At 32.6% G+C, this 15,334-nt stretch overlaps 1 protein-coding gene across 1 annotated transcript; it reads left to right on the top strand.

Annotated features, from left to right (window-relative positions):
* The first annotated feature begins 4,556 nt into the window (after window positions 1-4,556).
* Window positions 4,557-11,512, top strand: LOC140990853 (uncharacterized). Its single transcript, XM_073460680.1, has 16 exons — window positions 4,557-4,706; window positions 4,873-4,907; window positions 5,087-5,198; window positions 5,304-5,401; window positions 7,839-7,935; window positions 8,039-8,128; window positions 8,213-8,275; window positions 8,396-8,470; window positions 8,544-8,609; window positions 8,681-8,758; window positions 8,884-8,988; window positions 9,079-9,156; window positions 9,253-9,372; window positions 10,633-10,676; window positions 10,843-10,900; window positions 11,092-11,512. Exons 1-16 carry the CDS (start codon window positions 4,674-4,676, stop codon window positions 11,098-11,100), a joined length of 1,161 nt encoding a protein of 386 aa, XP_073316781.1. The 5' UTR covers window positions 4,557-4,673; the 3' UTR covers window positions 11,101-11,512.
* The last annotated feature ends 3,822 nt before the right edge of the window (window positions 11,513-15,334 follow it).

A 15,334-nucleotide genomic window follows, 5' to 3' on the forward strand; every position in this document is an offset into this window, starting at 1 on the left:
TCAGGGCAATGTCCTTACAGCCAGCATCGAATGATCGTGGAGTAATAAGATTTTACCTAGTATATTTGATTGGTCCAAAAATTTCAAGAAGCCCAGTTGAGATCAAGATATCTACTGATATACCACTCTCTATGAAATNATAATCTTTAAAATTTTGAAAACTCAAAAATACCATATTTTTATATTATTAATTATTTTTCTCTCCTCCATTGTCAATGCAATGCGAAAAGAAAAATGTGTAAATATTTAGAAGAAAATAAGATGCACATGTTGCCTCAAATGGTTGAAAATAATCAATAAATAGAGTGAGAATATGGAGAATTGAGCCTTTGTTAGGATTGGAAATTTGTTTAGAGGATATGAATAAACATTTTGAAATTTTCTTTTATAACTAGAGTTGACCTTAAAAGTTAACTGTTCTTTTCTTGAATAACTAAAGATAGCTAAACCACTAAAAATTATTTTTCAAATGAGGAAATGGTCCTATTAGACTACTGATGATATATATTCTATATTAAATGATCTTTTAACAAAAAATCTAGATAAATTCAAGATGTCTTTTGACTCCTTTTTATTTACAGTACGTCGCAATTAATGTATCTTGGAATATATCCAAATATGGTAACTAACGACTTCTGAAAAGTTGATTCATGAGAGAGACTTACAACATATCCTTTAATTTTTAGGATACACCCTTGCCAGTTGGAGATGTTGGGTAATGTGCATTGATTGGTCAAAGGGACTTTATAAAGTTGAGATGACCTGATTGTCCGAGCGTTATCGGCTAGAAACCAATCTTCAGCTTGAGCTTTTGACTCGTTCCTGTTAGAGTCTTGAATGCAACTTCAAGTAAAACAAAGAGAAGTGTAATCTAACTTCATGATATGTAGATTAGTGCATGAACATTGTTCAGTTTGACTTCATAGTGTCCATCTAGAGTCCCGTAAATACACGCAAACAGTAGTTGGACTCTGAAACAAATCGATTTTGTTTGTTATCACCAAAACATATGATATTTTCAAACTAACAATTTCTTAATGACAAAACTTGGTAATGACAAAACTAAGCTGCTAGACTAATTACATTTGAAGTAGTTTAAATATCAAACAGAAAATTATAGAATAATGTATTTTATTGAGTGAATGAAATGACATTTTGTTAAGTTTACAGAATTGATGTGCTGTCATTGAACCACCAAACTTAAATTCCTACTTCCAAATATAACAAGTGTAATGGTGAGTAGAGTCAAATCTATACAGAACTGGAAATTTCTTTCTTTCGAGAATAAAAACAAATAAAAACAGAGATTTTGTGATATGAACTAAATAGAACATATAATATTAAAATTAGTGAGTTAGGAGAAATATAATAATAAATTTATAGCGAGAATTTAATCAATCAAGGTAAATGGAATTAAATGAAGAATTCAATATGAGCAAATTCTGATTCAAGGGAGTTCTAATATTCGATTATATCAATGTTCATTGGTTAACATTTGATTTATTCATGCATTTTCAAGCAATTAACTTTAGGGTTATAGGGATAGCCGCTAAAATCCTTGTGTTTTCTTAATTTAATTGACTAAACACAGCATCCAATCAAAACTTATTAATAACTAACTGGGAACGATAATGTTCTATATTGATAAACAAAAATTTCATTTTCATTTTGTGAAAGTAGTAATCCTAAAATCTAATAACCGAGATAGCTGCAATAGATAGATCGAGTTTCTTTGATTTATTTAGATTAAATAAGTTATGATAGCACAACATACCTAATCTAGCGCTACTCATGTACCAATCGTTCACGATAATTACGAATCAATGAATTGATGGATAACAATGAAAATTATATATCGAATTAAATTGTTAGATTAATTGCAATTAGCTTTCATAGAGTTAAATATAAATCAACGAATACTTGAAACAAACAAGAATATTAAATTAAACACAAAACATTACAGTGATAAAATCGAAGTAATGAAATTGTAAAACCACTACTCGTAGCCCCCAAAAACAGTAGACGCGTAGAAGGTTTAATATATTAGAACTAGCAGAACTTTAGCTAGAAGAAACCTAATACTTAATGTAGAACCATCAGTCTAGTATTACAACTAACAGAATAATAGTAGATTACTTCCAATAGCCTTACTAAAATTATTATTGAAGTTTGATTCTTTGATGTTTATTTCAATAGAACATTTGTGTCGTTAAATAATAATATGGTCATTCTATATGATAGTACACTTCATTACAGGAATCTTACTAAATCATTTATTGTCGTTTGCTAATTTGGGCACATATCATATGACTTGCTAAAGATGATATATTATGTAATTACATGTGCATTTATTGAGACTTTAAAGAGTCGTTTGAATTCAGACGTTGGGAAGCATCTATAAAAGGCTCATCTTCAAAATTACTAATAAACATACATCATTTTCGAAAAGAAATCTTTCATTGATTGAAATCAGAAGTCTGGTGCAAAATATTCTGGCACTAACTTAAATTTTATCATATCAAGAGGATCACTTGTGCCTATTACATTGCTCACAAAAATTATTGTATATACTTTCTCTAAGTCTCAGTGTGAGTATTTGTAATCTGTGAAAGAAGTCATTTCCAGAAATCTCTAATACATCTTCGTAAAGTTGTGTACTAGGAGTTTTAGTAAACAAGAGTAAGACATACAAAGTGGATTTGTACAAGTATTGTATTGAGTCAAACTCTTCTAGTAATACCTTCTGAAAACAGAAAAAAGATAGACATAGGAGAGTTTTATCTTTCGAACATCCAGAAACAAGACTAGTGTTACTTGATGTTCATTTGATGTTTTATTTCTACTGCTTCTGTTTCACTAAGTGATGTAGATTCCTTCCGCACTTCCATAGTGTCTGTTGCTCTTAGAAAGAATGATCTCAACTTCCGACTGTTGAAAACAGCTTGGAAGCACTCATTACAATAAAAAGAAAAAAGAGATTCAAAGTGCCTATTCACCCCCTTAGACACATTTCGATCCTAACATACATCAAGTGTGTATCTAAAGGTGGATATTCATCAATATATGTGTGATCGACTGAAAAAGCAGTTAACCCTACATAACACATGTGGGTAGTGCCTTCAAGATAACATCTAGTTACTTAGTTCCGATCAGTTCTAGTGTCGTTTGATGCTGATTTGGTCGAGGTTAGAGTATAAACTATACACAATAAAATATTAGAGTTGGAACTCAAGTTTACTAATTTGAAAGATAAATCATCTTAAAATGGTGAATCAATCAAACATTTTTTTAAATAATCTCTATTTTAAAATTTCTAACAATTTATCTTAACAAATATTTCTGCTCTTTTTATTTATTTAAATATGCATTAGTTTAATTTTCGAAAAAAATAGAGAAAAGTGTATATGTATGTCGGCCCACTTATTTTTTTATTAATAATAATAATAATAATAATAATAATATAATAATAATAATAATAATAAATGGATAGATATTGAATAATTTTAAAACTTTATATAATTTCAAAATTATGCATGACCAAGATTTTCTAATATCTTAAATTTTGGTGTACAAAATTTTTGAATTGTGCCCGATATGCTTGAGTGACCGGATACAAAATGATGATATTATATTAAATCTAAAATTTTAAAATAAAATAAAATGAGCCATTACATAAATTTTTTTTTTTAAATAAGGGACGTGTCCCCAATTTTTTTAAATAAAAAAATTTATATAAAATTTGCATTGTCCGCCAACACTGTTGCAGACATTGTAAACACAGAAAAAAAAAAACTGCATCTTGTAGCATCCGCCATGAAAAAACTACACTTTGCAGCATCCTCCATGTGCCTTGGCACAGCCAAAGTTAATTTTTGCAAAACTATTTAGTTCACAATAATTTTTATTTTTATTTTTTTTTTAAAAAAAAATCATACACAAGCTCGTCCGAAAAAATATTGATAACAAGAATCGAATCCATGAACATTGGTCAATCACTTATTTACTCGACCAACTCGAACAGACATACAAAATCACCATCGATACACTAAAAGGGCTATTCTTTGACAAATTGTGATCAGATATAACTTAGGAATAAAAACCTACATAACCTATCTCCCAAATGAGGTCTCTCGGGTGTCTATGGAAGATCCGATCAGTCTCGTAATGAAAGAAGTTTTTTCCGATCTTCCACTAAGAAATATATCTCACAAGAGGCCGGAGCAACAAAGAGAAGATATGTACAAACGATATATTCAGCAACAAAAAAATGAAATAAGATTGAATAAAAGAACTCCCAGACATTTAAAATGTCGAGTGAAGTACGAGAGCCCTTCTTCTCAAACATTCTCTAGTTGGCTAAACGAAAGTATTTACACATGAACTCATACATCATTTTACATTAAATATGTATATATTTTATTTAAAAAATGTTAGAGTTTATTATGCCTTCATAATCTTCACAAGAGATTAATTTATCTTATATAAAACGAAAAATAATAGTAAAAGAAATAATAAAAAGTACAAATGTTATTTTTTTAAAAATATATTCTCGAAAGCAACATCGTGTAATCTCCATTTCCAATTATCTCTTATTTCAATTTCAAATTAGCCCACCATTCAGATCTACGCTTCGTCTTCCTCCTTTCAACACACACTCTACAAAAGGAGAAGGAATGTCTTCTGCTGAATTTGACACCGATCTCAGAGTAAATTTTATTCAGTCATTCGTTTCTAAAAACCCATTTCGTTTTCTTGTATTTTGGTAACCCATGTGGCCCGAGAAATCTGGGGAACCCATTTCCTTTTTTTATTTATTTTTGCTACATTTCAACTGTAACTGCTCTGTTGTGGTGTACGTGGTTTTTTTTACAGGGATCTTCAGCTAATCCAACTACTCTAGGTATAAGGTAAGAAAAAAACAGCATTACAAACTATGGGTTTTTGTTATTTACTAAACCGTTTCAGTTTATGATACGATGTAGTGCAGAAAGTTATGGCAACCAAAGAAATTATATGTTCTTTGGTTTTTTGTGGCAATTTTTTGACGTTTTAATTTAATATGGAAGTGTTGGACATTTTTCTTTAGTGAGTATGCTTTTGCGGACATAAACAACTTGGAGCACTGTGCCAAGTATTTGAATCAAACCCTCGTGACCTTCGGCTTCCCTGCTTCGCTCGATCTCTTCGCTGGTGATCCGGTTTGATTACTTTTCAATGTGTCTGTTATGATTAGTTGAGGTTTTTGTGTAAATATTTATGATAATGCATTAAATTTGATTATTCTTTTCACCGATTAAACATAGGTTTCGGTGGCTAGGACTTGCAATTGCATGTATGCATTGTTGCAGCAGAGACAGAGGGACATTGAGTTCAGGGAGTCAGCAAATGAACAGAGGCAACGGTACCTTCCATTGCTCTTTGACTGTGATGGTTCTGATAATGTTTATTTGCTTAATTTGAAGATGGATGATTTTTTTGTTGTTGCTATTTCTACTCATAATTATGTGATGAATGAATGCATCTGATAGTATCAAATAAAATTGTATAAAGATAATAAAGAAAACAACTTTATTTTGGGTGATTTAGATCAATTGTGGTTTACATTTTGTCAAAAGAAAACAAGATAAAGTAAATGCTGATGAAACATTATGACTTATTTTGCGTGGACATTTGTTCTGAATTGTGTTTGGGATTAAGATTTTCTTTGGATTCTGGAGGGGCTGTTTCTAAAATGGCATTAGTACTTTGATTATTGAGGTGATACAGCGAACACAGTATTTTGTGGTTGGTTTAATTTAGAGTGAAATTGAATGATGTTGAAATTTTGAGATACTATTTAAATTATGTTGATTCATTGTCTTGATGTTAGGAAGGACGGCAGGAATAAATGGTTTTGGTCAAAGAGCTGCACACAAACATGATTTCCTGCTAACTTGTCCTAGGAAGTTGATGTATTCCCATGACTTAATTTGCTGTAAATTTGCAGGATATGCTCTATTTTGATCAATGTTGTAAATGGCGGGAGGCGGTCACCCGGTTGAATTTTTTAAGTAATTTTTTATAGATAATATAATCATACAATATAATCACAAATAGTCATCATTTTTTATGTAAGATATGTAATTAAATAAATTTTAAACATAAATAAGTTTCATATAATATAATATAATCTAGATAATGTGCAAATAAATATGTAAATGCAAATTAATTCAAAAACTCATTCATAACATTGATGTCATGTGATATGCTTGAATCTTTGAAGTAAAAAAACGGATTCAATGACTAAGCATCATAATGCGAAGGACTATCAAGTCTATCCTTAGACTTCTCATCAATAATCTTCAAAATAAGGATGACATTTTTCTCTTTTTTGATAGACTTTTTAACGTTTTCTTTGACTTGTTTAAGAACACCCAATAAAAAGGTCATTGAGGGTTTCTTGTCACCGTCAACAAGACGTAAAACTTTCACTCAAGGGGTGAAAACATTCAAAGCCAAAGAAACACCATTCCAAAAAGATATACTTGTTACCGTCGCCTCCGTCGCTTTCCTCTTCACACTACTCCTTTACTTTGTTTTGCTTCACTCCTCGGATGTAAACATGAGTCTCAATTGATCTTTCTTGTCTTTGAGACTTTCCAAAGTAAAAAATGAAGTAGCAAATCTAGTCACCCCGAGCCTCACAATATCACTCTTCTTGGTATATTTCCTCATAATGGCCAAAGATCTATGATGTGCATAGATGAATATGGTCAAGGCCTTTGCTTTCTCAAGCATTCCGCTAAACTTGGGTAGTTTTCTAATTGCTTCAAGCATGAGGTTGATTGTATGAATCCAGTGTTCTAAATGGCGGTCGAGGCGGCCGCCTAGGCGGTATGCGGCCCTCGACCGCACCGCCTATGCATGAGGCGGGTATTTTAGGCGGCCCAAGCTATACGGCGTTGGGGAGGCGGGTCGAGGCGGCGAGCAGGCGGGTTGAGGCGGGGCGAGGCGGCGAGCAGGCGGGTCAAGGTCAACTAATTTTAAAAACCTAGTCAACAATTTTAAAAACCTAGTCAAAGTCAACTAATTTTAAATATTAAAACCCTAGCACACATAACTTTCTTTATTTTATTTTATGTTTTCACTCTCAACTCTTAACTCTCAACCACCACACACAATCCGCCCGCCGCCGCCCGTTTTTTGGTTTGCATATTATCTAGCTGATATTATATTTTGTGCTTAAACATTATTTAATTGCACATTTTATATAAAAATGATTATATTGCATGATTATCTATAAAAAAATTACTTAAAAAAAATTCAACCGCCTACCGCCCCGCCACCGCCTCCCGCCATTTACAACCTTGTATGAATCGCACAAGAGGTCCAAAAAATTTGAGGTTGTGTAACCTTCATCCGCAGCCATATTGTTTGTGGCATTGTCCGTCACTATTTGAACAACATTTTGCGTGTCAATCTCAATGATATATTTTTCAACAAACTCAAATATATAAACCTCGGTGTGACCTCCATGGATTCTTCAAAATTTGTTGACTACAACTTAAAAATGTTGACTGTCTCACCTGGCCCGCTTGCTCGGCGCCTAGCCCGCCTGCTCGCCGCCTTCACCCACCTCGACCGCCATTTAGAACATTGATTTTGATATAGAAAGAGCTTTTCATATTGTAGTAGCAAATTTTTATGGCCACCTTATATTTTGAATTAAAATGAGGAAACAAAAATAATTTTATTCTCAATTTCCATTACAATTTACACGGGATTCATCCTCAAGTCTTTTCAGCTTTTCTGCTCCTTTTATGAAGCAAATGACTCATGGTTTCTTACTCCTTTTGAAGACTTATGTCAGACATTTCAAGGTTGGAAGCCAAGGTTGAGAGGTTGGAAACACAGTTATCTGGCAAAGATAGGGACATAGCAACAATGACTAGAACGGTTAGCAAAAAACCAAACCAGTTTCTGTGCATCGAATTGTTCATATATGAACTGACATGATATTAGTATATAACTTGCTCTGTATGTATCAATACATGAATAGGAAGCTAAAGCTACTGCAGCTTTCAAATCCCAAATTGATAAGTTGCAGCAGGAGCGAGATGAATTTCAGAAGATGGTTTTGGGTAATCAGGTATCACCTATCCTTCTTTTGATTGTCACATGCTCGTGATCATTATTATAATACGGTTTTTTCAAAAATTTATACAATAAGCAGCAAGTTAGAACTCAGCAGATACATGAGATGAAGAAAAAAGAGAAAGAGTATATAAAGTTGCAGGTATGTTGTATGTTGTTTTTACTTTCCTTATCGGCACAAAATATGGAGTTAGGAGTGTAATATAAATCATGAAGGGAGTATGATCAAGTTAAACTGCTAGCAATGGGCTATTTCTTGCAGGAACGTCTTAATCAAGTATTAGTGGAGAAAAAGAAGGAATCTAGGTCTGGAATGGAAATTATGAATCTACTACAGGTAAATGTATTAGTCTTACTCTATCTCCTGTAGCTTCGTATCAATTTCTGTATTAATATTTTCATGCCAATAGAAAGAAGGCCGGCCACGTGGTACTTGGAATGGAAAAAAGGCTGATAATGAGTTCTACAAAAAGATTGTATGTACCCAAATGGAACATTTAAGTTTCTCCTGCCTTTCTCGAATGTCACGTGACTTTGTTGCTTTTAGGTGGATGCTTATGAAGTCAAAAATCAAGAACTTGCTGCAGAGAATGCTGATTTGAGGGCATTGCTACGTTCAATGCAGGTATCAGTTCAAGTTTCTGCAAATAGTGGCGTAACAAACTCCATCACTTAGACATGTGATTTACTATGATGAAGAGCTTTTACTTCTGCAAGTATGTGTTTTTGAGGCATTAAAACTGATTTCAGGCTGATATGCGTGAATTTCTAAATGCTCCAAATGGGAAGCTGTCGTGTCCTGTCAATGAAAGGGCAGATACAGACCCTTCACTGTCCCCATTAGGTGGAAGGACGGTGTGTCAGAATTTTTAAAAAAGAATCACTTTTTTCTATGCAGCTTAACTGCCTTAATAGTTCAATAAGGCTTGCTTTCTTTCGTTGCAGGACATGTTTGATCTGCCTCTTCACATGGCTAGAGATCAAATAGAAGAAAGTCTCCGAACAAAAATGACTTCTATAAAGGTTGATTAGATTGCAATTAGCTATTAATTTGAGAGAGTAGAACATAATTCTGGAACAGCTAAATATTTTGTGTGTTCTGCTATTTCAAATTCAAAGGAGCGCATGTTTCAACTCCAAGATTCACATAAGGTGGAAGAACTCACTTCAGATGTATCAGAGAGAGAATTAGAGCTAGAAGCACAGCTCGTTGAAGCAAGGAGTATCATTCAAGAGCAGGTAATATACGGTATTTAAGGACTGCATTTCAGATATTTTCAACTGAAAATTAGGATTTTATTCACTTAAATGATATACACGACACTCGATACACTTAGCATAGTTTGGGCTGTTTGGCCCTGCGTTCATGACCCAACATTTTGTTTTGTGGTGCATGTCTGTGCTGCCACTTGATTATCCGTTCGGCCATGCATTGCATGAACTGCCGTGCAAACACTGGCTGTGACATGTTATTTTCCACGTTTCCTCCGTCCATTTCGTCCTGGATTGTATTCCAAACTTCTAGTTTGTTTAAGCACATTTTATCCATTTGCTGGTTGAATTCTCAGTGATTTATCCACTTGCTGATGTCCAAGAAAGGTCTTCTATTCAACAATCAACTTAGTTTCTGTGTCTAATTCTTCAAAGAAAGAGTTATTTTGATGTTGAAAACATAGGTTCCTGACCTTTGAAATATTTAGTGATTTCTAGAATAGAACTTCAAATGTTTTAGTGAAAAAATGATACAAATCTAATTGAAGTTCAAATTCTGAAGGAAGTCCTCACTTTTTGGCATGTTTTGCACCTCTTGTATGTTTTTCAATATTAAATTATGCAGTCTTGGCCGCTAAATTTTAGTGAGAATATTTCTGATGAGCCCTTTTATTTATGAACTTGGTCTCAACCAAGATTTGAACTCTTCAGTGAGTAACTAACTCCTTTTTCACACAATTTCTCAAAAACAAATTACACTGCTTTATTTATAAACCCGTGTTTCGAGTAAATAAACCATGAAATATTGAGAATTAACAAACAAAATTTGACCTCACTATCACTATCATTGGTTAACTAATCCTGTTGTCACTGTGCGTCACAAAATCTCTCGTTCTTGTGGGTTTCTTTCTGTTTCTCTTGGTGGGAGGCTCTGAAGAGTGCAAGGATTCTTCCACCTAAGCTGTACCCAATAGTTCTCTGCTCCTCTCTCTATTTTTTTTGCAGTTTCTGACGGAGGCTGCTTATGTTGGCCCATGAATCCCGCTCTTGTGCCAACTTGGGGTCCAATTTAATATCAGCCTAATCATCAATTTCACACCAAGTTTTACCTAAATAGAACCTAAGAGTAGCCACTTTTTTTAAAATCTGAATATTGAATTTCTTGAATAATACCATCTATTAGCATAATATACACTCCGTTATATTTCCTATGTCTTAGTTGTCTCCCCGTCTCTCGCTTTTTCTTAAATCTGATATCTGAAATAACAACCAAATCTCTTAATGCAGGCATCTATTATGTCTAAACGTCTCGCCAAACCGGAGAAACCGAGGTATGCCTTTCTTGTAAAATTCCCCCCCCCCCAAACATCTGACAGATAACAGTCAGAGGCGCTAACACAAACACAAACACATATGCATTGTTTTGAAGACGTGTATTCCGGAAAATAGAAATTAGAAAGGACATCGAATAAAAACTTAAAAAAGGAAGTTGTGCAGGAGATTAAGCGGCCATATGGGTACAGACAGGGACTTGCTGTTGTCATCGCCATCTGAGGTACCATCTATTGCTTCCACTTGGTTTTTACCTTCTTCTTCTTAAAAGAATTATGGGTGTATTCTATGGTTAAGATAGTACCTTTATAATGTCAAAATTCTAAACCACTTCCAGCTTTGCTTTATATGTGCAATGGCATTCTATTAATGGCACAAATACACTATTGTTACCCGTGTATTTCTTTTTTTCAGCGGATGTAGCGACTCGCGCATTCATGTAATTATGGTGATCTTTACCGTACTTGAGCATACCCAAGTCGAAAACTTTTATACTTATCTAATGTTAACCGTAACACAAATTTCCGAGTCTTCAGATGTTCTTAAACTCTTTACCAGGTTGTATGTTCATTTGTGTAGTATTGTGTATATACTATTGACCTTATAGCTATGTTTTACGATACTGAATCAGCTCAAAACTTGGCATCTCCAGTATTACTATCCCGTTGATATTTTTTTTTATGGATTTTCTTTATGTTCACTATTCACATGTTTCAACGACATGGGCGCTGCTGCTCAGCTACTCAGGGGCAAACTCATTTTGATGTGTTAAGGATGTAAGACCGAAGGTTCCAGTCTTGGAATTGATAGCGATCTAATATAAATTTTGATGCCATGATAAGTTTTTTTTTGAATTGACATGAAATATACTTTTAATCTGTTTTGTAAATAAAAAATTCATAATATACAAAACTATTTATATTTTATGAAAATTTACATTACCGTTTTACCACTCCTTATCCAAAAATTATTGTAAAGATAATAAATTTTTGTAGTTTTTTAATTTTTTTAACATATTTTTTTTTTTAATTATATACACATGTATCACTAGTTATTGTTAATTTCAAGAATGTATAAACGAATGGATTGGATATTTGAAGATATCCGATGGTTAGCCATTTATCTAATAATAATAATTATTACAACTATGAAAGTATGAGTTTTTTAATATTTAATTTGGGAAAATTGTATTTTTGATCATAAATATTTGTTTTTTTGATAATTTATTTTATTAAATTATCTTACTCCGCCATTTTTTGGTGCAATTTTGGTTTATTTTTTCGACGCGACTCTAAAATGTGTTGTGTCACATCGATATTTCTGATGAAAAATATTTAAATTGCAGAAAATAAATAGAAGATTAACACTGGACTTTGATAATATATATGATCAAAATTGTAAAAAAATCAAATATAAAATACTAACGATACAATTTTCTCATAATTCTGTACTATCAAATACTAGTTATTTATTATTTATTAAAAATATTAAATTTAACTTAAAATTAAATTTAAAAATAAAAATCAACTATAAATTTTATCAAAAAATTCACACATTTTCTTTTCTTTCTGTTTTTTTTCTTCACTCTTTCGCGGTTAATTTGTATTTGACCATTTTTCCTCCCATGGGCCCGAATTGAAACTTTTTTTTTTGGTCACGTTTTGTGCTCTTTAGGACAATGAGAACACTGTGTAGCACTTCTCTCCACAAGAAGAAAAATTGGATGTTTGAATGAGTGTATAATCAAATATAATGGATTCTTATAGAAATTTGAACTGTTTTCTTAAATTTAGAACGAATATGAAGTAATTGTTACATGAACATATTGCACAATTGTCGCTGTGAGGGTCAAGGCTTAGTACATGACAAAATATATCGATTCAAAATAACTCGATTATATTATTATTGAAGAAACAATTTGAAAAAATATAAAAGTTTTATAAAAGTATAGTCGATTGAATGAATTGTTGAGAAATAATAGGTAATGAAATTAAGTAGAGAATTATTCCTCCCCATATAATTCATTGGAGGTCGGGATCAGCAAAAATAGATTAAACCGAATTAACGGACCACATCGAATTAATTTGAAAATTCGGTTCGTTTGGTTCAGAAACACGGTTTTACTTTTAGAAAAATCGGTTAAATCGGTTTGGTTTCGAATTTTGAATTTTAAAAATATGTTAACCAATATAATCAATATAATTTAAATAATATTAATATTTAATATATGAGCTCCTATTTATAATGTCTAAAATCAACATTTCCCAGTAGAAAGGTCATTATTTTATGATTTTCACGAAAATTTGAAATAAAAATTCATCCTCTTTCATGGTCATTTTTCGCCCATGAACAAATTTTGAGGTGTTCAGATATCTGACATTAAACTATAACACAATATATTTTGTATTATATGTTAAAAGAAATCATCCCAAACTTTTGAGTCAAAAACAAATCCTCAATTGTTGTTAATAAGTTAATTTTTTACTAAGAATTTTTTTTTTATTTTGAAAAATAGTGTCTTCCATATTTAAATATATGTTATACAGATCTCTTCTACCTCTAATTAGGTATGAACATTCAGTCAGTCAGATTACCATTTGCATGGTAATTATGACAAAAGACACACTGACTGCTTCAACCTCTATGCCATCACCAACTGTTTTGATGATGATCTCGAGACTGTGTTGTAATGTTAGAGCTTAATGGATAGAAATTAAGCAAAAGAGAAAGCAAAGAAAACTCGACCAAATAAGAATGTTCAAATGTGTGCTTTAAAAGTTGTGAGGAAGTTTTCCAAGCAGCAAGGGAGGCGCTGATGCATCTAAACGGGAGGCCTCAGCGGCCATTAGTGCCTTGGAAATATTCAGGGCAGAGAGAGAGGTGCCTAGGTGCTCGTAAAATGGCGCCTAAGAGCCCGAAAGCGTTAATTGATAGAAAGTTGTGAGTTTTCATTATATCTTGCATCCAAATAGTGTCTATTGATTTTTTCATTAGATTTTTGGATGAAAGACACCTTTTAGATGAAACAACATGTCCATAATGATTGAGACTTATAAATATATGATCAAAGACAACAATAAAACACTTTTTAATCATCAAATTTTTTGGCACATTTGCCTTCATTTTGCCATATCTTCTTCTTCTTTTTTAAAGTAGAGTACATTCCATTTTCTTGTTATTTTTCTTACAATTTACAGTGTTGTTATTGTAAGAAGTTGTATTTTGGGGAAGAATTGTCATAACCAAATCACCAAAGTTGAGAAAAAATCTTCTTAAGGAGAGAATGTTCAACTCTTGCCTCAATTCAAATTCCTGCAGATTTTTCATTGTCATTCTCGAGTTTCAAGGTACACCACAAACAGCAATCTTAAGAAGAATTTACTATCTTGAAATTTGAAAATGGCATCATCATCAACTACTACAAGTGTTCCAATTGCACAAGTGGAAAAACAAGAGAAATTCAACGGTGCAGATTTCAAAAGATGACAAAAAAATGTTTCTCTGTCTTACACTTTGAGTTTGGAAAAATTTATATGGAGGATCCACCCACCGTCGCAGAGAAAGAAGTCGACCCTAATAAGAGGTTTGCACTAGATGCATGTAATCAAATTGATTTTCTCTGCAGGAACTGCATCTTGAATGGATTGTACAATGCAATTTGCAATGTGTATTTTCAAGTCAAGACTGCGAAAGAACTTTGGAAGATGCTCGATAAGAAGTACATGATAGAAGATTAATAAATGAAATTTCGAAATGGAAGAATGAAGTGAACAAGAAAGCAGAGGAAGCGCGATCATGAAAAAAAATTCGTGAATAGTAGTAGCGTGCGCGAGCTCGAGGAAACCTGCGTGCTAGCGAGCACAGAAAGCAAAAGCTTGCGCACGGCTGCGCAGGTGACAGGCGCAAATCTGACGGGCTTTTCTTGGGCTTTTACAACCATTCGCGCACATGTAAAAGGGAGCCGCAATCACACACAAAAATCTAGAGAATGGGAAAGAGATCGAGAACGAAGAACGAAGACGAAGAACGCATATACCGAGGACGGAGTTGCTACTCTGATTCGATTCTTCTTCCCTTCTTCTTAATTTTAGTCTATTAGTGATGTTGAAGAACGTGAATGAATTTTGTCTTTTTTCATTAATGAAATAATTTATTTAATCTAGAGGACGACATAGTTTGGTCGAATATATGTTTATGAATTGTTGATTTATATATGCAAATTTCTTCTTGTTTATTTATATTTTCTGGATTTTATTGCTTTCAATTACTTGATCATTAATTGGATTGTCATATTTATTTGAGATCTATCACTCGTGAGAGGGGATTTTGAGTAGGATAATAGGAAAATATATCGTTAGTATTTATAGAGTTCGGAAGGCCTATAAGTCTAAAGAATCTATTAAAATAATTATTATGCTATTGAAGTTATTTATTGTTTGAATTTTTATAAGAATATTGAAATTGACTTTAGATAATTGATTCTTAGGCACCATTTGGGAAATGGAGTAGGAATAGTTCAAAATTCTTGGATAATAAACGAGTTGAAATTATAAATATAGATGTCAATAATAACTTAATATAGTGAAGACCAAGTGAAATCGAATATCTAGATTCTTATTGTCGCTGATTTTAAATCATTTGTGCGCTTTCATTAATT

The sequence above is a fragment of the Primulina huaijiensis genome, chromosome 13, assembly GCF_012295235.1.
Source record: "Primulina huaijiensis isolate GDHJ02 chromosome 13, ASM1229523v2, whole genome shotgun sequence".
NCBI lineage: Eukaryota > Viridiplantae > Streptophyta > Magnoliopsida > Lamiales > Gesneriaceae > Primulina > Primulina huaijiensis.

Bases quoted from the DNA above. Each gene is read 5' to 3' on its own strand.
- LOC140990853 (XM_073460680.1), top strand. From the start codon at position 4,674: ATGTCTTCTGCTGAATTTGACACCGATCTCAGA. The intron at 7,936-8,038 runs GTTAGCAAAAAA...ATACATGAATAG, and splicing joins TAGCAACAATGACTAGAACG to GAAGCTAAAGCTACTGCAGC. The intron at 9,373-10,632 runs GTAATATACGGT...CTCTTAATGCAG, and splicing joins GGAGTATCATTCAAGAGCAG to GCATCTATTATGTCTAAACG.